General features: G+C 38.0%; 1 protein-coding gene across 1 annotated transcript; it reads right to left on the reverse strand.

The window, feature by feature from the left end:
* Positions 1 to 1,452: 1,452 nt before the first annotated feature.
* Positions 1,453 to 13,350, reverse strand: vip (vasoactive intestinal peptide). Its single transcript, XM_061909969.1, has 6 exons — positions 13,218 to 13,350; positions 11,671 to 11,778; positions 9,335 to 9,439; positions 5,454 to 5,579; positions 4,296 to 4,407; positions 1,453 to 1,969 (listed from the first exon to the last, which is right to left on the reverse strand). Coding segments are annotated over exons 1-6 (462 nt in total). The 5' UTR covers positions 13,220 to 13,350; the 3' UTR covers positions 1,453 to 1,960.
* Positions 13,351 to 15,877: the final 2,527 nt, after the last annotated feature.

Genomic DNA, 15,877 nt, shown 5'->3' on the forward strand with positions numbered 1-15,877 from the left:
ATGTGGCTTGGCATTGTCTTGCTGAAATAAGCAGGGGCATCCATGAAAAAGACGGCGCTTAGATTGCAGCATATGTTGTTCCAAAACCTGTATGTACCTTTCAGCATTAATAGTGCCTTCACAGATGTGTAAGTTACCCATGCCTTGGGCACTAATTCACCCCCATACCATCACAGATGCTGGATTTTGAACTTTGCGTCGATAACAGTCTGGATGGTTCGCTTCCACTTTGGTTCGGATGACACAATTATTTCCAAAAACAATTCGAAATGTGGACTTGTCAGACCACAAAACACTTTTCCACTTTGCATCAGTCGGCATTTCTGGATGTTGTAGATAAATGGCTTTTGCTTTGCATAGTAGAGCTTTAACTTGCACTTACAGATGTAGCGACGAACTGTATTTAGTGACAGTGGTCTTCTGAAGAGTTCCTGAGCCCATGTGGTGATATCCTTTAGAGATTGATGTCCGTTTCTGATACAGTGCCATCTGATGGATCGATGGTCACGGTCATTCAATGTCGGTTTCCGGCCATGCCGCTTACGTGGAGTGATTTCTCCAAATTCTCTGAACCTTTTGATGATATTATGGACCGTAGATATGGAAATCCCTTAATTTCTTGCAATTGCACTCTGAGAAACGTTGTTCTTAAACTGTTTGACTATTTGCTCACGCAGTTGTGGACAAAGAGGTGTACCTCGCCCCATCATTTATTTGTGAAAGACTGAGCATTTTTTGGGAAGCTGTTTTTATACCCAACCATGGCACCCACCTGCTCCCAATTAGCCTGCACACCAGTGGGATGTTCCAAATAAGTGTTTGATGAGCATTCCTCAACTTTATCAGTATTTATTGCCTCCTTTCCCAATTTCTTTGTCACGTGTTGCTGGCATCAAATTTTAAAGTTAATGATTATTTGCAAAACATTTTTTTAATTTTTTTTATCAGTTTGAACATCAAATTTGTTGTCTTTGTAGCATATTTAACTGGATATGGGTTGAAAATGATTTGCAAATCATTCCATATAACATATTACGTTAATATTTACATCCAACACAATTTCCCAACTTATATGGAAACGGGGTTTATATATATGATATAAAATTAAAAGTCACCATTCTTAATAACCTCTTTTCTCTGATAATCAATTTCATTACTTAATTAATTATTACAATTATTATAATACAATTATTATTGTAATTATTACTATGATGTATTATTCCTTTTTCACAATAATTGGACTTTTTCCTCAAAGTTTTTGTTCCTTTTTGTCTTAACTCTACTACTCTTCTGTGATAATACCACCAGAACTCCATTGTTTATATATATATATATATATATATATATATATATATATATATATATATATATATATATATATATATATATATATATATATATATATGTGTTATGTGCACGAAGCAATCAGCCAGACAAGACATAACTCAGCTTTGAAAAATAAAACCAACATCTTTTATTTGGTGAGTGGTACATACATCGTCACTATTATGCACTAAAGGCAGCTCCATGCACAGTCAGGACATAGTTTGCTCTACAAGTGGAGTAGTATAAAGTGAGTAAATGCATCCTGGTCCATTGAAAAGCTTCTCCTCCTTTGTCCGTCCATCCGTCTGGCTGGGATTCTCAGAAACAGTTTGATTTGCCGGCGTCGAGTTTATTGTCTTTACTTGGATTCTACAGATGAGCTTCTATTCCCAAAGGATGGATTAAAAGCAAGTTCTAATCAATGCTTGAGGAAAAGTGACGCCGCAAGAAAAGCCAAATTAGTCTGTTTTTCCACCTTTTTATGTGTGCATGTGCAGTCATCAATTGGAGATAAGAAGTGTAAACAACTACTGTAGTTTAGAAGCACGCCATGCTCAGTTGGATCTTTGGGTGAATGCTGTGCTGTTGCTGGAACGGACGGTTTCACCACGATGGCGCCGGATCGGACCTCTCCTCAAAGCGGCTGCGAGACGAAGAAACAAAGTCAGACTTATAGAAAATACGTCAGCGTTTGTCTAAAGCAGGGGTATAGAAACCGTAGACCGAGTGAGGCACCTTCAATGTGGCCAAATTCAAGTAGCAATCTGGCCTGGGAGTGTTTTCATAAAAAAATTACATATCTAGCAGTCTGACATGTGTCATTTGCTTAGTAGTTTATGGAAAGCCCCAGTAACACCCTTAGAAGAGTTCATTTCTTAAAGACATGTGCACATCATTTACTTATATGACCCAATCCAAACAACCTTCCCTAGTCATGGCACATAAAAAAATGTATCAACCAGCCCAAAAAGTCAACAAACATGGGAACACATAACACAACCTACTCACTGAACTGTGTGGATACAATAAAAAAACGTCCATTCAGCAAAACTATTTCAGATTACACCCATTTAAATCCATTGTAAGGTATGATGGGAAAATGCAAAAAACTCTCCGCAGTCACCCATGTTTGACTTCCAGCTGCTTGATGTTTCTGATTGATTACAAAGCTTTAAGGAGTACAAGGTAGGAGTTGAACTTTCACATACTTTTATGGTAATCATTAATCATATATCCAGTATGTTATTAAAACATGTATATGTATATGTATATATATATATATATATATAAATATATATATATATATATATATATATATATATATATATATATATATATATATATATATAAATATATATACATATATATATATATATATTTATATCCATCCATCCATTTTCTACGGCTTATTCCCTTTCGGGGTCGCGGGGGGCGCTGGTACCTATCTCAGCTAAATATATAATATACATATTAGGGCTGGGCAACGATTACAAATTTTAATCAAAGTTAATCGCACTATTTCTCCGATTAATCGCGATTAACTGCATTGTATACGCAAAGCCCAATAATGAATTCAAAAGTAGTGTGTAATGCACCTTTAATGGAATATTCTCCCACATGAACAAAAGCGCCAAAACATTTGTTGTGCAAACACAATTTAAATCAGTCCTTGTTAAACAGTAGCAGTTAAATAGCATATTTTATGAAAATCAACTCAAAAAATTTAAATACAAACATTTAAGCTTATTGCCACTGCCAGGGTATTTAAGTTATCCCGTTTGTTATGGAAAATAAATATAATCTACATACAAATCTCTGAGCCACAATCATAACATCTGAACAGGCAATTTCTGAGGTAACAGCAGAAACATTTTTTTTATCAGGGTCTTATGTTTAAAAAACCTATATTATAGGTAGTGGGCTGTTTTAGGGAATTTTTGATCAAATTATTCGTAGTAGCAATATTAATAATGTTGTGTTTATTCTGCGTAGTGCACTTAAAATAATTATGACCATATCTAGGAATTGATATGAAGGGAATTTTCCGATTGTTTGCTTGGTGCTTTGATAAACTGAACGCATATACATGGTACTATTTGTGATGTTATAAGCCAGGGAATAAAAGAACTACCCTACCCAGCATGCAACAGGAGTGACGAGCATGCGCGATAGCCCGGTATAGGTTGTGTCGCCATGACGGCATCTTGTATGTTGTGATATGCACGCTTTGAAAGTAAACGTTAAGAACTCAGCCAACACTCCTCGTCTGCATTATTCATAAATAGACAAACAACATATATACTCCGCTGCTTCACAAGCCGCTGGATGTAGCCGGCAAAGTATTCCCATGCTAGCTAGCCGGTCTAGCAAGCACGCGTCATTCAGTTCAAAACGGCCCGATCCATCCACATTCAGAATTGTCTGGCAGTCGTAAGTGATCCTGGAGTGAACACGCTGTAAGCCAGCCATGAAATTTGCAGAATTGTTCGTTATTTTTGCCAAATGTTCCATCTTTACCAAGAGCCCCTCGACGCCGAAGTACATCCGGGAGATGCCATCTTGTTAAGAAAAGGCGTTAACAAAATAAAAGCATGTAAACAACATACGCAAATGTGCGATAAAATAATTGTCGGCGTTAATAGATTGATGAGTTGACGCGTAATTAACGCATTAATTTGCCCACCCCTAATATATATATATATATATATATATATATATATATATATATATATATATATATATATATATATATATATATATATATATATATATATATATATATATATATATATATAGCTGAGATATCAACTAGCACTCAAAGGAAGGCATGAAAGGGAATAAGCGGTAGAAAATGGATGGATGGATATATATATATTTAGCTTACGGCTCCCAGCCCAATTTTTTTTAGCCCAATGCGGCCCCCCCCCCCGCAGTCAAAAAGTGTGGAAAACCCCTGGTCTAAAGCGTACCAGCTGGAAGTTGTTTAGCAGGTGATCGACGTTGATGTCGTCGTAGCTCTCCTGGAACGTGTCGGGGTCGTCCCTGGTCTCTTCCTGGTCCATCATTCCGGTATTTTCTAGGCTGGTTGCAGAGAATCAGGCAACAGAGGAGTGAACATTTTCACATTTAAGTGATTATCAGAGGGAGAGATGATTAGTACAGACTAAAAGCCAAACGTGATCAGATTACAGTGTTTACATGTTCCGTAGAAAGACACATTTTTGGAGCAATCAGACTAAATAAGTGGATGGAAACGTACACATTGTGGCCAAGCCAAGATTTTGGTCTTTCAGTGTTTTTATCATGCAACATATTTGCGACGTTGTGGTCACTGCAGTACATCTGATTTGCCTAATTGGCCATGACGCGTTAAAAAAGTGAGCAAAAAACATGAAAAGTGAAAACAAATCAAAAGGAACTTTCTTTTAATGTCACAAATGAGGACCCTGTTGCTTGTCCAATAGAACAAGAAAAAGTTGCAGGCTTTTTAAAACAAAAAGTATCTACTATAGAACAAGGGTAGGTAGCAGGTAGTTCATTGCTTTGTAGAAGTCGAAACGCGTTTAGGGTGGTTTGTCGTGATCCCAATATGCAGAGCACAGCGGGAGACAGTGTGCAGGTAAAAAGGTATGTAATGCTTAAACCAAAAATTAACAAAAGGTAAATCCTGCTAAGAAAAAGCACTGAAGCATAGAAAACAAAAGTAAAACTGAACTGGCTACAAAGTAAAAAAAAAAAAAGAATGCTGGACGACAGCAAAAACTTACAGCGTGTGGAGCAAAGACGGCATTTACAAAGCACATCCCGTACATGACATGACAATCAACAATGTCCCCACAAAGAAGGATAGCGTCCGCACAACTTAAATAGTCTTGATTGGGAAACAAAGGAAGGCGTGAAGCTGCAACAGGAGAACACTAACAAAACAGGAAGGGTCACCAAAATAACAGCGCAAGACAAGATCTAAAGCACTACAACCTGGTGGAGTTTTATTTTACAACCTCTTTTACTGGTGGTGTGCCCCCGTACGTTTTTTTACGAAAAAAATGCTTCAAAAAAGGTTGAAAAACACTGCATGACATAACAGATCTCGTTCGAGTGAGAAAGGGAAAAGAAGCGCGTCCTACCTCCGCTTCCCCGTCAGGACGGAGTTGAGGTACTTCTTGACGGCCATCTGTTTGCGGAAGCGGCTGTAGTTGTCTGTGAAGATGGCGTCCGAGTGGCGCTTCACCGGCTCGTCCATCAGCTCGTCACTGAGACATAAAAGCAGGATGACAATCTGTAATTCCCGCCAATGCAAGGAAGCACTTATGGCATCGCTTAACCTTTGAAAATAAAAAGATGTTTAGTCAACTACACGTTGCATCATCGGGCAAGTAGGGTCTCGTCATTGCAAATGTCACAGCCTGGGAGCCATGACATATTGTATCTGTGCAATCCATGCAATACCGCCGTTCCTTTTTCAGGCCTGGACATCACACTATACAGGGGTCTGCAACCTGTGGCTCTTTAGCGCTGCCCTACTGGCTCCCTGGAGCTTTTTCAAAAATGGATGAAAATAGAAAAAGATGGGGGGCGGGGGGGACGACGACTATATTTTGTGTTAATATGTTTCTGTAGGAGGACAACATGACACAATCCTCCCTAATTGTTAGAAATCCCACTGTGTATATTAAACATGATTCTCTGATGAGAGTCTTTGGCGAGCGCCGTTTTTTTCCTCATTTTGGCGCTCCTTGAACTCACCCTAGTTCAGTGGTTCTCAACCTTTTTTCAGTGATGTGCCCCCTGTGAACATTTTTTAATTCAAGTACCCCCTAATCAGAGCAAAGCATTTTTGGTTGAAAAAAAGAGATAAAGAAGTAAAATACAGCACTATGTCACCAGTTTCTGATTTATTAAATTGTATAACAGTGCAAAATATTGCTCATTGGTAATGGTCTTTCTTGAACTATTTGGAAAAAAAGATATAAAAATAACTAAAAACTTGTTGAAAAATAAACAAGTGATTGAAATATAAATAAAGATTTCTACACATAAAAGTAATCATCAACTTCAAGTGCCCTCTTTGGGGATTGTAATAGAGATCCATCTGGATTCATGAACTTATTTCAGTACATTTCTTCACAAAAAATACATCTTTAACATCAATTTTTATGGAACATGTCCACAAGAAATCTAGCTGTCAACACTGAATATTGCATTGTTGCATTTTTTTCACAGTTTATGAACTTACATTCATATTTTGTTGAAGTATTATTCAATAAATATATTTATAAAGGATTTTTGAATTGTTGCTATTTTTTTTAGAATATTTAAAAAAAAATCTCACTTACCCCTTGGCATACCTTCAAGTACCCCCAGGGGTACGCGTACCCCCATTTGAAAACCACTGTAATAGAGATCCATCTGGATTCATGAACTTAACACTAAACATTTATTCACAAAAAAAATAAATCTTTAACATCAATATTTATGGAACATGTCCACAAAAAATCTCGCTGTCAACACTGAATATTGCATGGTTGTATTTTTTTTCACAGTTTATGAACTTAAATTCATATTTTGTTGAATATATTTATAAAGGATTTTTGAATTGCTGCTATTTTTAGAATATTTTAAAAAAAAATCTCACGTACCCCTTGGCATACCTTCAAGTACCCCCAGGGGTACGCGTACACCCATTTAAGAACCACTGCCCTAGTTTGTTTACATGTATAACATTCTTCAACGTGCCAGCGAAATACATATTTTATGCCACTCCTTTATTGTCTCATTTTGTCCACCATACGTTTTATACTGTGCGTGAATGCACAAAGGTGAGATTTGTGGATGTGATTGACTTCTGTGGAGTGTTTATCAAGCATATTTGGTCACTGCATGACTGCAAGCTAATCGATGCTAACATGCTTTTTAGGCTAGCTTTATGTACATACAGTGGGGCAAAAAAGTATGTACTCAGCCACCGATTGTGCAAGTTCTCCCACTTAAAATGACAGAGGTCTGTAATTTTCATCATAGGTACACTTCAACTGTGAGAGACAGAATGTGAAACAAAAAATCCAGGAATTCACATTGTACGAATTTTAAGGAATTGATTTTTAAATTAAGGTGGAAAATAAGTATTTGGTCAACCATTCAAAGCTCTCACTGATGGAAGGAGGTTTTGACTCAAAATCTCACGATACATGGCCCCATTCATTCTTTCCTTAACATGGATCAATCGTCCTGTCCCCTTAGCAGAAAAACAGCCCCAAAGCATGATGTTTCCACCCCCATGCTTCACAGTAGGTGTGGTGTTCTTGGGATGCAACTCAGTATTCTTCTTCCTCGACGAGTTGAGTTTTTACCAAAAAGTTCAATTTTGGTTTCATCTGACCACATGACATTCTCCCAATCCTCTGCTGTATCATCCATGTATCCATTTTGGTATAATCTCAACTCGTCGTGTTTGGAGGAAGAAGAATATTGAGTTGCATCCCAAGAACACCAAACCTACTGTGAAGCATGGGTGTGGAAACAATTTTGAAGGTATACGCCTCAGCGTCAAACCTTTTTTTACTTCACAAGTGATACCTGTTAGCATGCTTGCTTTTTTCCTCCCCGCTAATTTTGTAGGTATATATATTTTGGTACTTGATGCATGCTAATGGTAGTATCCATGTCCACACCTCAGAGTACAGTAATATATTTTGATACTTGACACTTGATCCATTTAGAATTTTAGCATGCTAAAATTAGCATACTTAAAAATAGTTTTAAGCTATCCATCAATCCATCCATTTTCTACCGCCTATTCCCTTTCAGGGTCGCGGGGGGCGCTGGCGCCTATCTCAGCTACAATCGGGCGGAAGGCAGGGTACACCCTGGACAAGTCGCCAACTCATCGCAGGACCAAGATAGACAGACAACATTCACACTCACATTCACACACTAGCGCCAATTTGGTGTTGCCAATCAACCTATCCCCAGGTGCATGTCTTTGGAAGTGGGAGGAAGTACCCGAAGGGAACCCACGCATTCACGGGGAGAACATGCAAACTCCACACAGAAAGATCCCGAGCCCGGATTTGAACCCAGGACTGCAGGAACTTCGTATTGTGAGGCAGACGCACTAACCCCTCTGCCACCGTGAAGCTAATTTGTCATATATTTTGGTATTTCATTTATGTTAGCTGTAAGCATGCTATTGTTAGTATTCTAATATAATAAAGTAATATAAAATAATATTATGATAGGATTTTGGAAATTTTTAAGTTATCCACCTCAGCGTCAAACATTTTGTTACTTGATGAATGATACCTGTTAGCATGCTTGCTTTTTTTTTTTTATAAAAGCTAATTTTGTAGGCGTCCACCTCAGTCATATTTTAGTACTTGAAGCATGTTTTTTGTTAGCAGACTGCCATTTTAGACTATTTTTATATAGAGTAATATATTTTGGTACTTGACGCAATTTACATCTATTATTTTAGCATGTTAACATTCAAACGCAAATTTTTTTTTTCAAGTACACACCTCACTGTCATATATTTTGGTATTTCCCAAATTTTAACTGCGAGCATGCTATTGTTAGTATGTTAGCAGTTTACGGCTAGCATGCTAGCTTTTTTTTAAGCAAATTTTGCTGATATTTTTGTTACTTGACGCTATTTGGCCAGCGTGCTAACTGTTAGCATTTCAGTTCGACTTTGGCTCTTCAGCGTTCACATATCTTGAAATCGTATTTCCAAGTTCTTGGAAAAAAACCTACATATTGTATTGGTTTTGAAGGTGAAAACTACCAAAATGCCGACCGCATCAATTGACTTGTATGTATGAGGCCCTTAGTTGAAACGTAGCCCATCAGACATGCTCCGTCAAATGTTTTGTTTTGCCAAGTTTCAGGCAGCCGAATTGTCCAACACATTTATTCAAATGCCCTTAAAACAAAATCGAGAGAATCGACGTTGCGAACTCTCAGCAAAATGGGGGCATACTTAAAAAAGGACACATTTTAAATGAGATACCTGACTCGTTTCCCAATCAGGGACTCCAGGTATCTCCTTGCCGAGAGCTGGCCCAGGAGTTTGCTGTAGCCGCTGGTGAAAAGACCGTCTGCGTGTCTCGTTGGTCTGCAGCATGGCATGCACAACATAACAATATTACATTAACATGATCTCGTACGCTTAACAACAAATCAAGAAATGCCATGCACTGAAAATGATCACTAAGTTGTCCTCTTGATGGAAATATCACATTTTGACCTTTCCCAACATGCAGCATTCACTTTAAAGACGAGTGATGCTGAATTAAAGCGGGCTCACACACACACACACACACACACACACACACACACACACACACACACACACACACACACACACGCACACACACACACACACACACACACACACACACACACACACACACACACACACACACACACACACACACACACACGCACACGCGCACACGTGCACACACACGCACACATACATTATTGTATTTCTTATCTTCTTGAGACCTCTGAATAATGCCTCCCTCTTTAGGACCACCCTTACTAGATATATAAAGATTTGTATTTACAGTATTAATAATATATACATGCTATCCATCCATCCATTTTCTACCGCTTATTCCCTTTCGGGGTATGTAAATATTAAAAAGCTTGTTGTGAAAATGAGTTGGAATTTTACAAGAAAAAGGTCACAGTTTCACAAGAAAAACTTGGGAATTTAGCCAATGTTATAATAAAAGTCAGAATTTTACTTAACGCAAGTCAACATTTGACAAGAAAAACTGAACATGTGTGCAATATTATGATGAAAGTTGGAATTTTACTCAATAACAGTCGCAATTTTACGAGAAAAAGCTTAACATTTTGGAAATTTTATGAAAATAGTCGTAATTTTACTCGACAAGAGTCACAATTTTATAAGAGAACTTTAAAAATGTTGGCAATATTGTAATAATAATAATCAGATTTTTTTTACTCAAAATATGTCACTGTTTTACAAGAACAACTTAAAAATTGGCAATGTTGGGAATTTTATATATATATATATATATATATATATATATATATACATATATATATATATATATATATATATATTGTAGCTGAGATAGGCGCCAGCGCCCCCTGCGACCCCAACAGGGAAAAAGCTGTAGCAAATGGATGGATATATATATATATATATATATATATATATATATATATATATATATATATATATATATATATATATATATATATATATTTATATACATATATATATATATATATATATAATTTTTTTTTGTACGACAAATGTCGTACAAAAAGTAGTAATTTGACATAAAAAGAGTAATGATTTTACGAGAAAATATTGCAATATTACAGAAACAGAAAGAATATGAGAAATTGTTCCCAATTTTACAAGAAAAAAGTCGAGACATTGTGAGAAAGACTGCTTTTAGTTCATTTTATTTATTATAATTTTTTTTATTTACTTTAAGTTGTTACAGTATGTACCTCTATATATATATATTTATTTTTTAGATTTATTTTGGCCAAAAAGGGGCGTATTTCAATTTCTTACACACACTGGTTATTTCATATGTTGACCAGCGGGGGAGCACTTTTAAAACCGACCCACAATCAATTTGAAAAATCCCTTCATTTTGGGACCACCCTCATTTTGATAGATTTCACCACCAGTGGTGCAAATGAAACATCTATTTTTTGTTTTTTGTAACGCGCTTAAGGCCGGTGACAAAGGAGTCACGGACCAGAGATGGCCCCCTTGCCGCACTTTGGGCAACCCAGCTGTAGAAGCTAACTGTTAAATGGCCAATATAGTCTTAATACCGAAGTGTATTTGTCCTTCCTATGGTCACATATGGGAAGCGGGTTGTCTTACTTCAGCGCCGGAAGTCGTAAAATCAGATGTTCACCTGGCGGATTTTTTGGGGGATGAATAGGGAAGTCCTTCTTTAGCTGCCATCTGGTTTTATCATATATTGCTGCCTTTGCACCTGTCAATGTTTGCTTTTGTATGCACATTAAATCAACAAAAAAATCCTTACTTTGGAGCAAGGTTCACAAACTCTAATATTTGGCTCTCCATTCGATGCAATGGTTTTCTGTATTGGGACCATGATTTCGGTCCTAACTTGTTAACCGGTACTCATATAGAAGGTGCTTTTCCTTGTTGATGTCTCAAGAAGGGTAGAAATACCACACACACACACACACACACACACACACACACACACACACACACACACACACACACACACACACACACACACACACACACACACACACACACACACACACACGTCCGCACACACACGTATGCACACACACACTCACACAAACCTCATGGATGTGTATGGCAGAGATAGAGTCCTGGAGTAGAACACACTGAAGAGAGCTAAGAGGAGAAGAAGCTGGGGGCCACTCCGTTGTGACATCGCTTTACACCACCTGTGTAAAGAAAAAAAAAAAGTAAATTCTGCCCTTCACTGTCCAACAAAATGGAATTCCCAGCAGGTGCATATACAAAAGCCATAAATCAAGACTCAAAAGCAGAAGTGTTAAATGTACGGCCCCAGGGCAGGATCAGGCCCACGAACAGGTTTTATCCGACCCGCAGGATGAGTTGGCTAAGTATAAAAATGAACCTGAAATGTTTGAATGAAAGAAACTGCTGTTCTAAATGTGTCCACTAGATGTCACAATAGCAATTATTTGTATCTTTACACTTAAATTTTGCGTTTTTTTGTATTATATCTTTATTCGTCATTATTTACTCTTTATGAATAAATTATATGATAATGTTATCTTTATATTTTATATCCAGGGCCACATGGAGAAACATCTACTCCCAAGGGGGCCGGACTGGTAAAATCCCTGCAGGATAACTTAAAAATAAAGACAACTTCAGATTGTTTTCTTTGTTTAAAAACAGAACAATCACATTCTGAAAATGTACAAATCATTATGTTGTTGTGAATTTTTTTTAACACTTACATGTGGCTGCTAATAGTATTCCACCTTTATTTGTGGTTATTTATACTTTCTGAATAAATTATATGATAATGTTCATCAGGCAACTTATTGTTGTAAATTTTCAATCTATCAAGATAAAAAAATTACATTAAGTTTTTTTTTTTTTTTTTTTTTTAACATATGTAGCATCATCTACAAAGATACAAATAATTGCTATTGTGACATCAAGTGAACACACTTAGAACAGCAGTTTCTTTCATTCCAAAATGTCGACCAATTGTTATACTCATCCTGCGGGCTGGATAAAACCTGCTGGATCGAGCCCGCGGGCCGTACGTTTGACACCCCTGGTTTAAACTGCTATTTTTTGCGTAACTCCACAGGATGAGGTATCAAAGTAATTAATGCAATATTTCTGTTCAAATTCAATCTAGTTTAAATCCGTTTTTACACATAGAGTGTTATGGGTTTTTTTTGGCATTAAGCAAAAAACCAAGAAAAAACACTATGTTTCTAGGGCGGCTAAATTTTTTAACTACCCTTAATATCACCTTCAACCGAAAAAACTAACATAAATGTTTTTCTTAGCCAATCATAAACAAATAATCACTCACATAGCCGGCAAATCGCGGTAAAAGAGAGAAAGCTCGATGAAACCAAATGCGTAATTACGCACGGAGCCTAAGTGGCTGAGCGCTTTTCCACGAACGAATATCACGATGAGCAAAGTCAATCATAACAATAATAAAAATTAATATTAAAAATAGAGTGAGATTTTCTATTTAGTCTGTGAAAATCACTCCGAACACGCAGTGGCGGTGCGTAAAGAGACAATCTAACCCGAGGGCGCAGCGTGGAACGCCAAAAAACAAGAAAAAACAAAACAAAAAAACGATAGAAAGAAAGTCTCTTACATGTTTTCCAAAGAAAGGGGTCGTTAGTACGCCGCAGTCCTGTTGTGCTGCTGGTCTTTCCTCGCTGAGATGATGATGATGATGAGGATGATAATGATTCTCTTTGCGCGCCTCTCACTTCTTTTATACACCTGCATGCACCCCCCCCCCCCCCCCACCAATCCCCCTCTCATGGACCCCCCAGGAGGGGATGAGATTCGATGAGGGGCCTGAGACGTCATTAGGTCACTGCTGACGTCACTGCTGCCCTCTCTCTCTCTCTCTCTCTCTCTCTCTCTCTCTCTCTCTCTCTCTCTCTCTCTCTCTAACACACACACACACACACACACACACACACACACACACACACACACACACACACACACACACACACACACACACACACACACACACACACACACACACACACACACAGGCAGCCCGTGGGTAAATTAACCATACTTTCTTTCTAATGAACCATCTGACTATCCAATGAATGATCCACACTTGCACTTAATCCTTTGTTTCCATCAAAAAATTACTTTTCATCGCTACGTAACTCAAACACGGTACAGTTGTGAGCAAAATTATTCAAACCCCACACAATTTTGGTGTTTTAGCAAGTTGGACACTTATTCCGTATTTTGTTTATAGTCATATCAAATAAAGATGCATTAAATAGACAAAGGCAACTTGAATTACAACATTATATTTTGTAACATATCAAACAGTGTCATTTCTCGTAATATCTCATTGACAACATTTTTCCACCCCTTGAAGATCATAACTCTTAAGAACAGAATTTGAATAAGGTCTTTTCAATCAGGTGTTGAAAACACCTGTAGATGTGATTAGAACCATAACGAGCAACAATTAAACTGATTGAAAAAGACTGTGACGCTCAGCTTCTTGTAGATGGTCAATGGGGTATTTGCAACATGGTGAAGTCCAGGGAGTGGTCAAAGAAGTCAAGAGAGGAGGTAATTTCTCTTCATAAGAAAGGATATGGATATAAGAAAATAGCAAAGACATTACACATTCCAAGAGACACAGTTGGGAGCATAATTCGCAAGTTTAAAGCTAAAGGCACAGTGGAAACACTACCTGAGAGGATGCTGTGTGCAACTGCTGTCCGGTATTTGAAGCGTACAGTGGTGAAAACCCTCCAGGTAACAGCTGAGGAACTACAACAGGACATTGCAGAGGGGTGGGGAACGCAGGTTTCGTCCCAGACAATAAGGCGCGCACTACGAGATGAAGGCCTCCATGCCAGAACTCCCAGGCGCAGCCCACTTCTGACTACCAGGCACAAGTAAAATAGACTCCAGTATGCCAAAAATCATCTGGACAAACCCCAAAGGTTTTGGGAACCTGTTCTATGGAGTGATGAGACAAAGGTGGAACTCTTTGGGCCTATGAATCAACTTTATGTCTGGAGGAGAAAAAATGAAGCTTACAAAGAGAAGAACACCTTACCTACTGTTAAGCATGGTGGGGGGTCAATCATGCTTTGGGGCTGTTTCTCTGCCTCAGGTACCGGGAATCTCCACCGCGTTCAAGGCATTATGAATTCTATTTCCTACCAGGATATATTAGCTGCAAATGTCATGAAGTCAGTGACGAAGCTGAGGCTTGGGAGACGTTGGACCTTCCAACAGGACAACGATCCCAAGCATATCTCAAAAATCAACATCAGAGTGGTTGCAGAAGAAGGGCTGGAAGACCCTGGAGTGGCCTTCACAGTCGCCAGACCTAAATCCTATAGAAAACCTGTGGTGGGACTTGAAGAAGGCAGTTGCAGCACGCAAGCCCAAGAATATGAATGAACTGGAGGCCTTTGCCCAAGAGGAATGGGCTAAAATACCTGTAGATGGTTGCAAGAAGCTTGTGTCCGGTTATGTATCACGTTTGAAGGATGTCATTACTGCCAAAGGGTGTTCTACATAGTACTAAAGATGCATGTAACTAGGGGGTTGAAACATTTTGTCAATGGGATACTAAGAAAAATGTCCTTTTTTGGTATTTTGTCAAATACAGTGTTACAATTTAAGTTGCATTCGTCTATTTGACACATCTTTATTTGATATGACTATAAACAAAATACGGAATAAATGTCCAACTTGCTAAAACACCAAAATTGTGTGGGGGTTGAATGATTTTGATCACAACTGTAAATCACAAAATAAAATAACACGGTGAGTGTCGGAAAAGGAGCAGGAAGAAGCAATTTAACAATTTGATTCTTTATCATTGAGCTCATATAACAGCAATATTCATTTATTATATATTTAGCATAAAAAGTATCATATTACATTCTTTTTTAATTTAATTTTAATATTTTTTCTATTTTCATTAATCAATCAATCCAACAAAATAATACACAATAATACCATAATAACGCAATTCCAATTCCAAAACCAAACCCAGCCGAGCAACATTCAGAATAGCATCCATCCATCCACCTTCTTCCGCTTATCCGAGGTCCAGGTCGCGGGGGCAGCAGCCTAAGCAGGGAAGCCCAGACTCTCCTCTCCCCAGCCACATCTTCAGACGATGTCGTAGTTGTAGTGGTTCGTACAGTCCTTTGAGACATTTGTGATTTAGGGCCATATAAATAAACATTGATTGATCGTCCAGCTCTTCCTGGGGGGATCCCGAGGCGTTCCCAGGCCAGCTGGGGG

Source organism: Nerophis ophidion, linkage group LG09 (assembly GCF_033978795.1).
Source record: "Nerophis ophidion isolate RoL-2023_Sa linkage group LG09, RoL_Noph_v1.0, whole genome shotgun sequence".
NCBI lineage: Eukaryota > Metazoa > Chordata > Actinopteri > Syngnathiformes > Syngnathidae > Nerophis > Nerophis ophidion.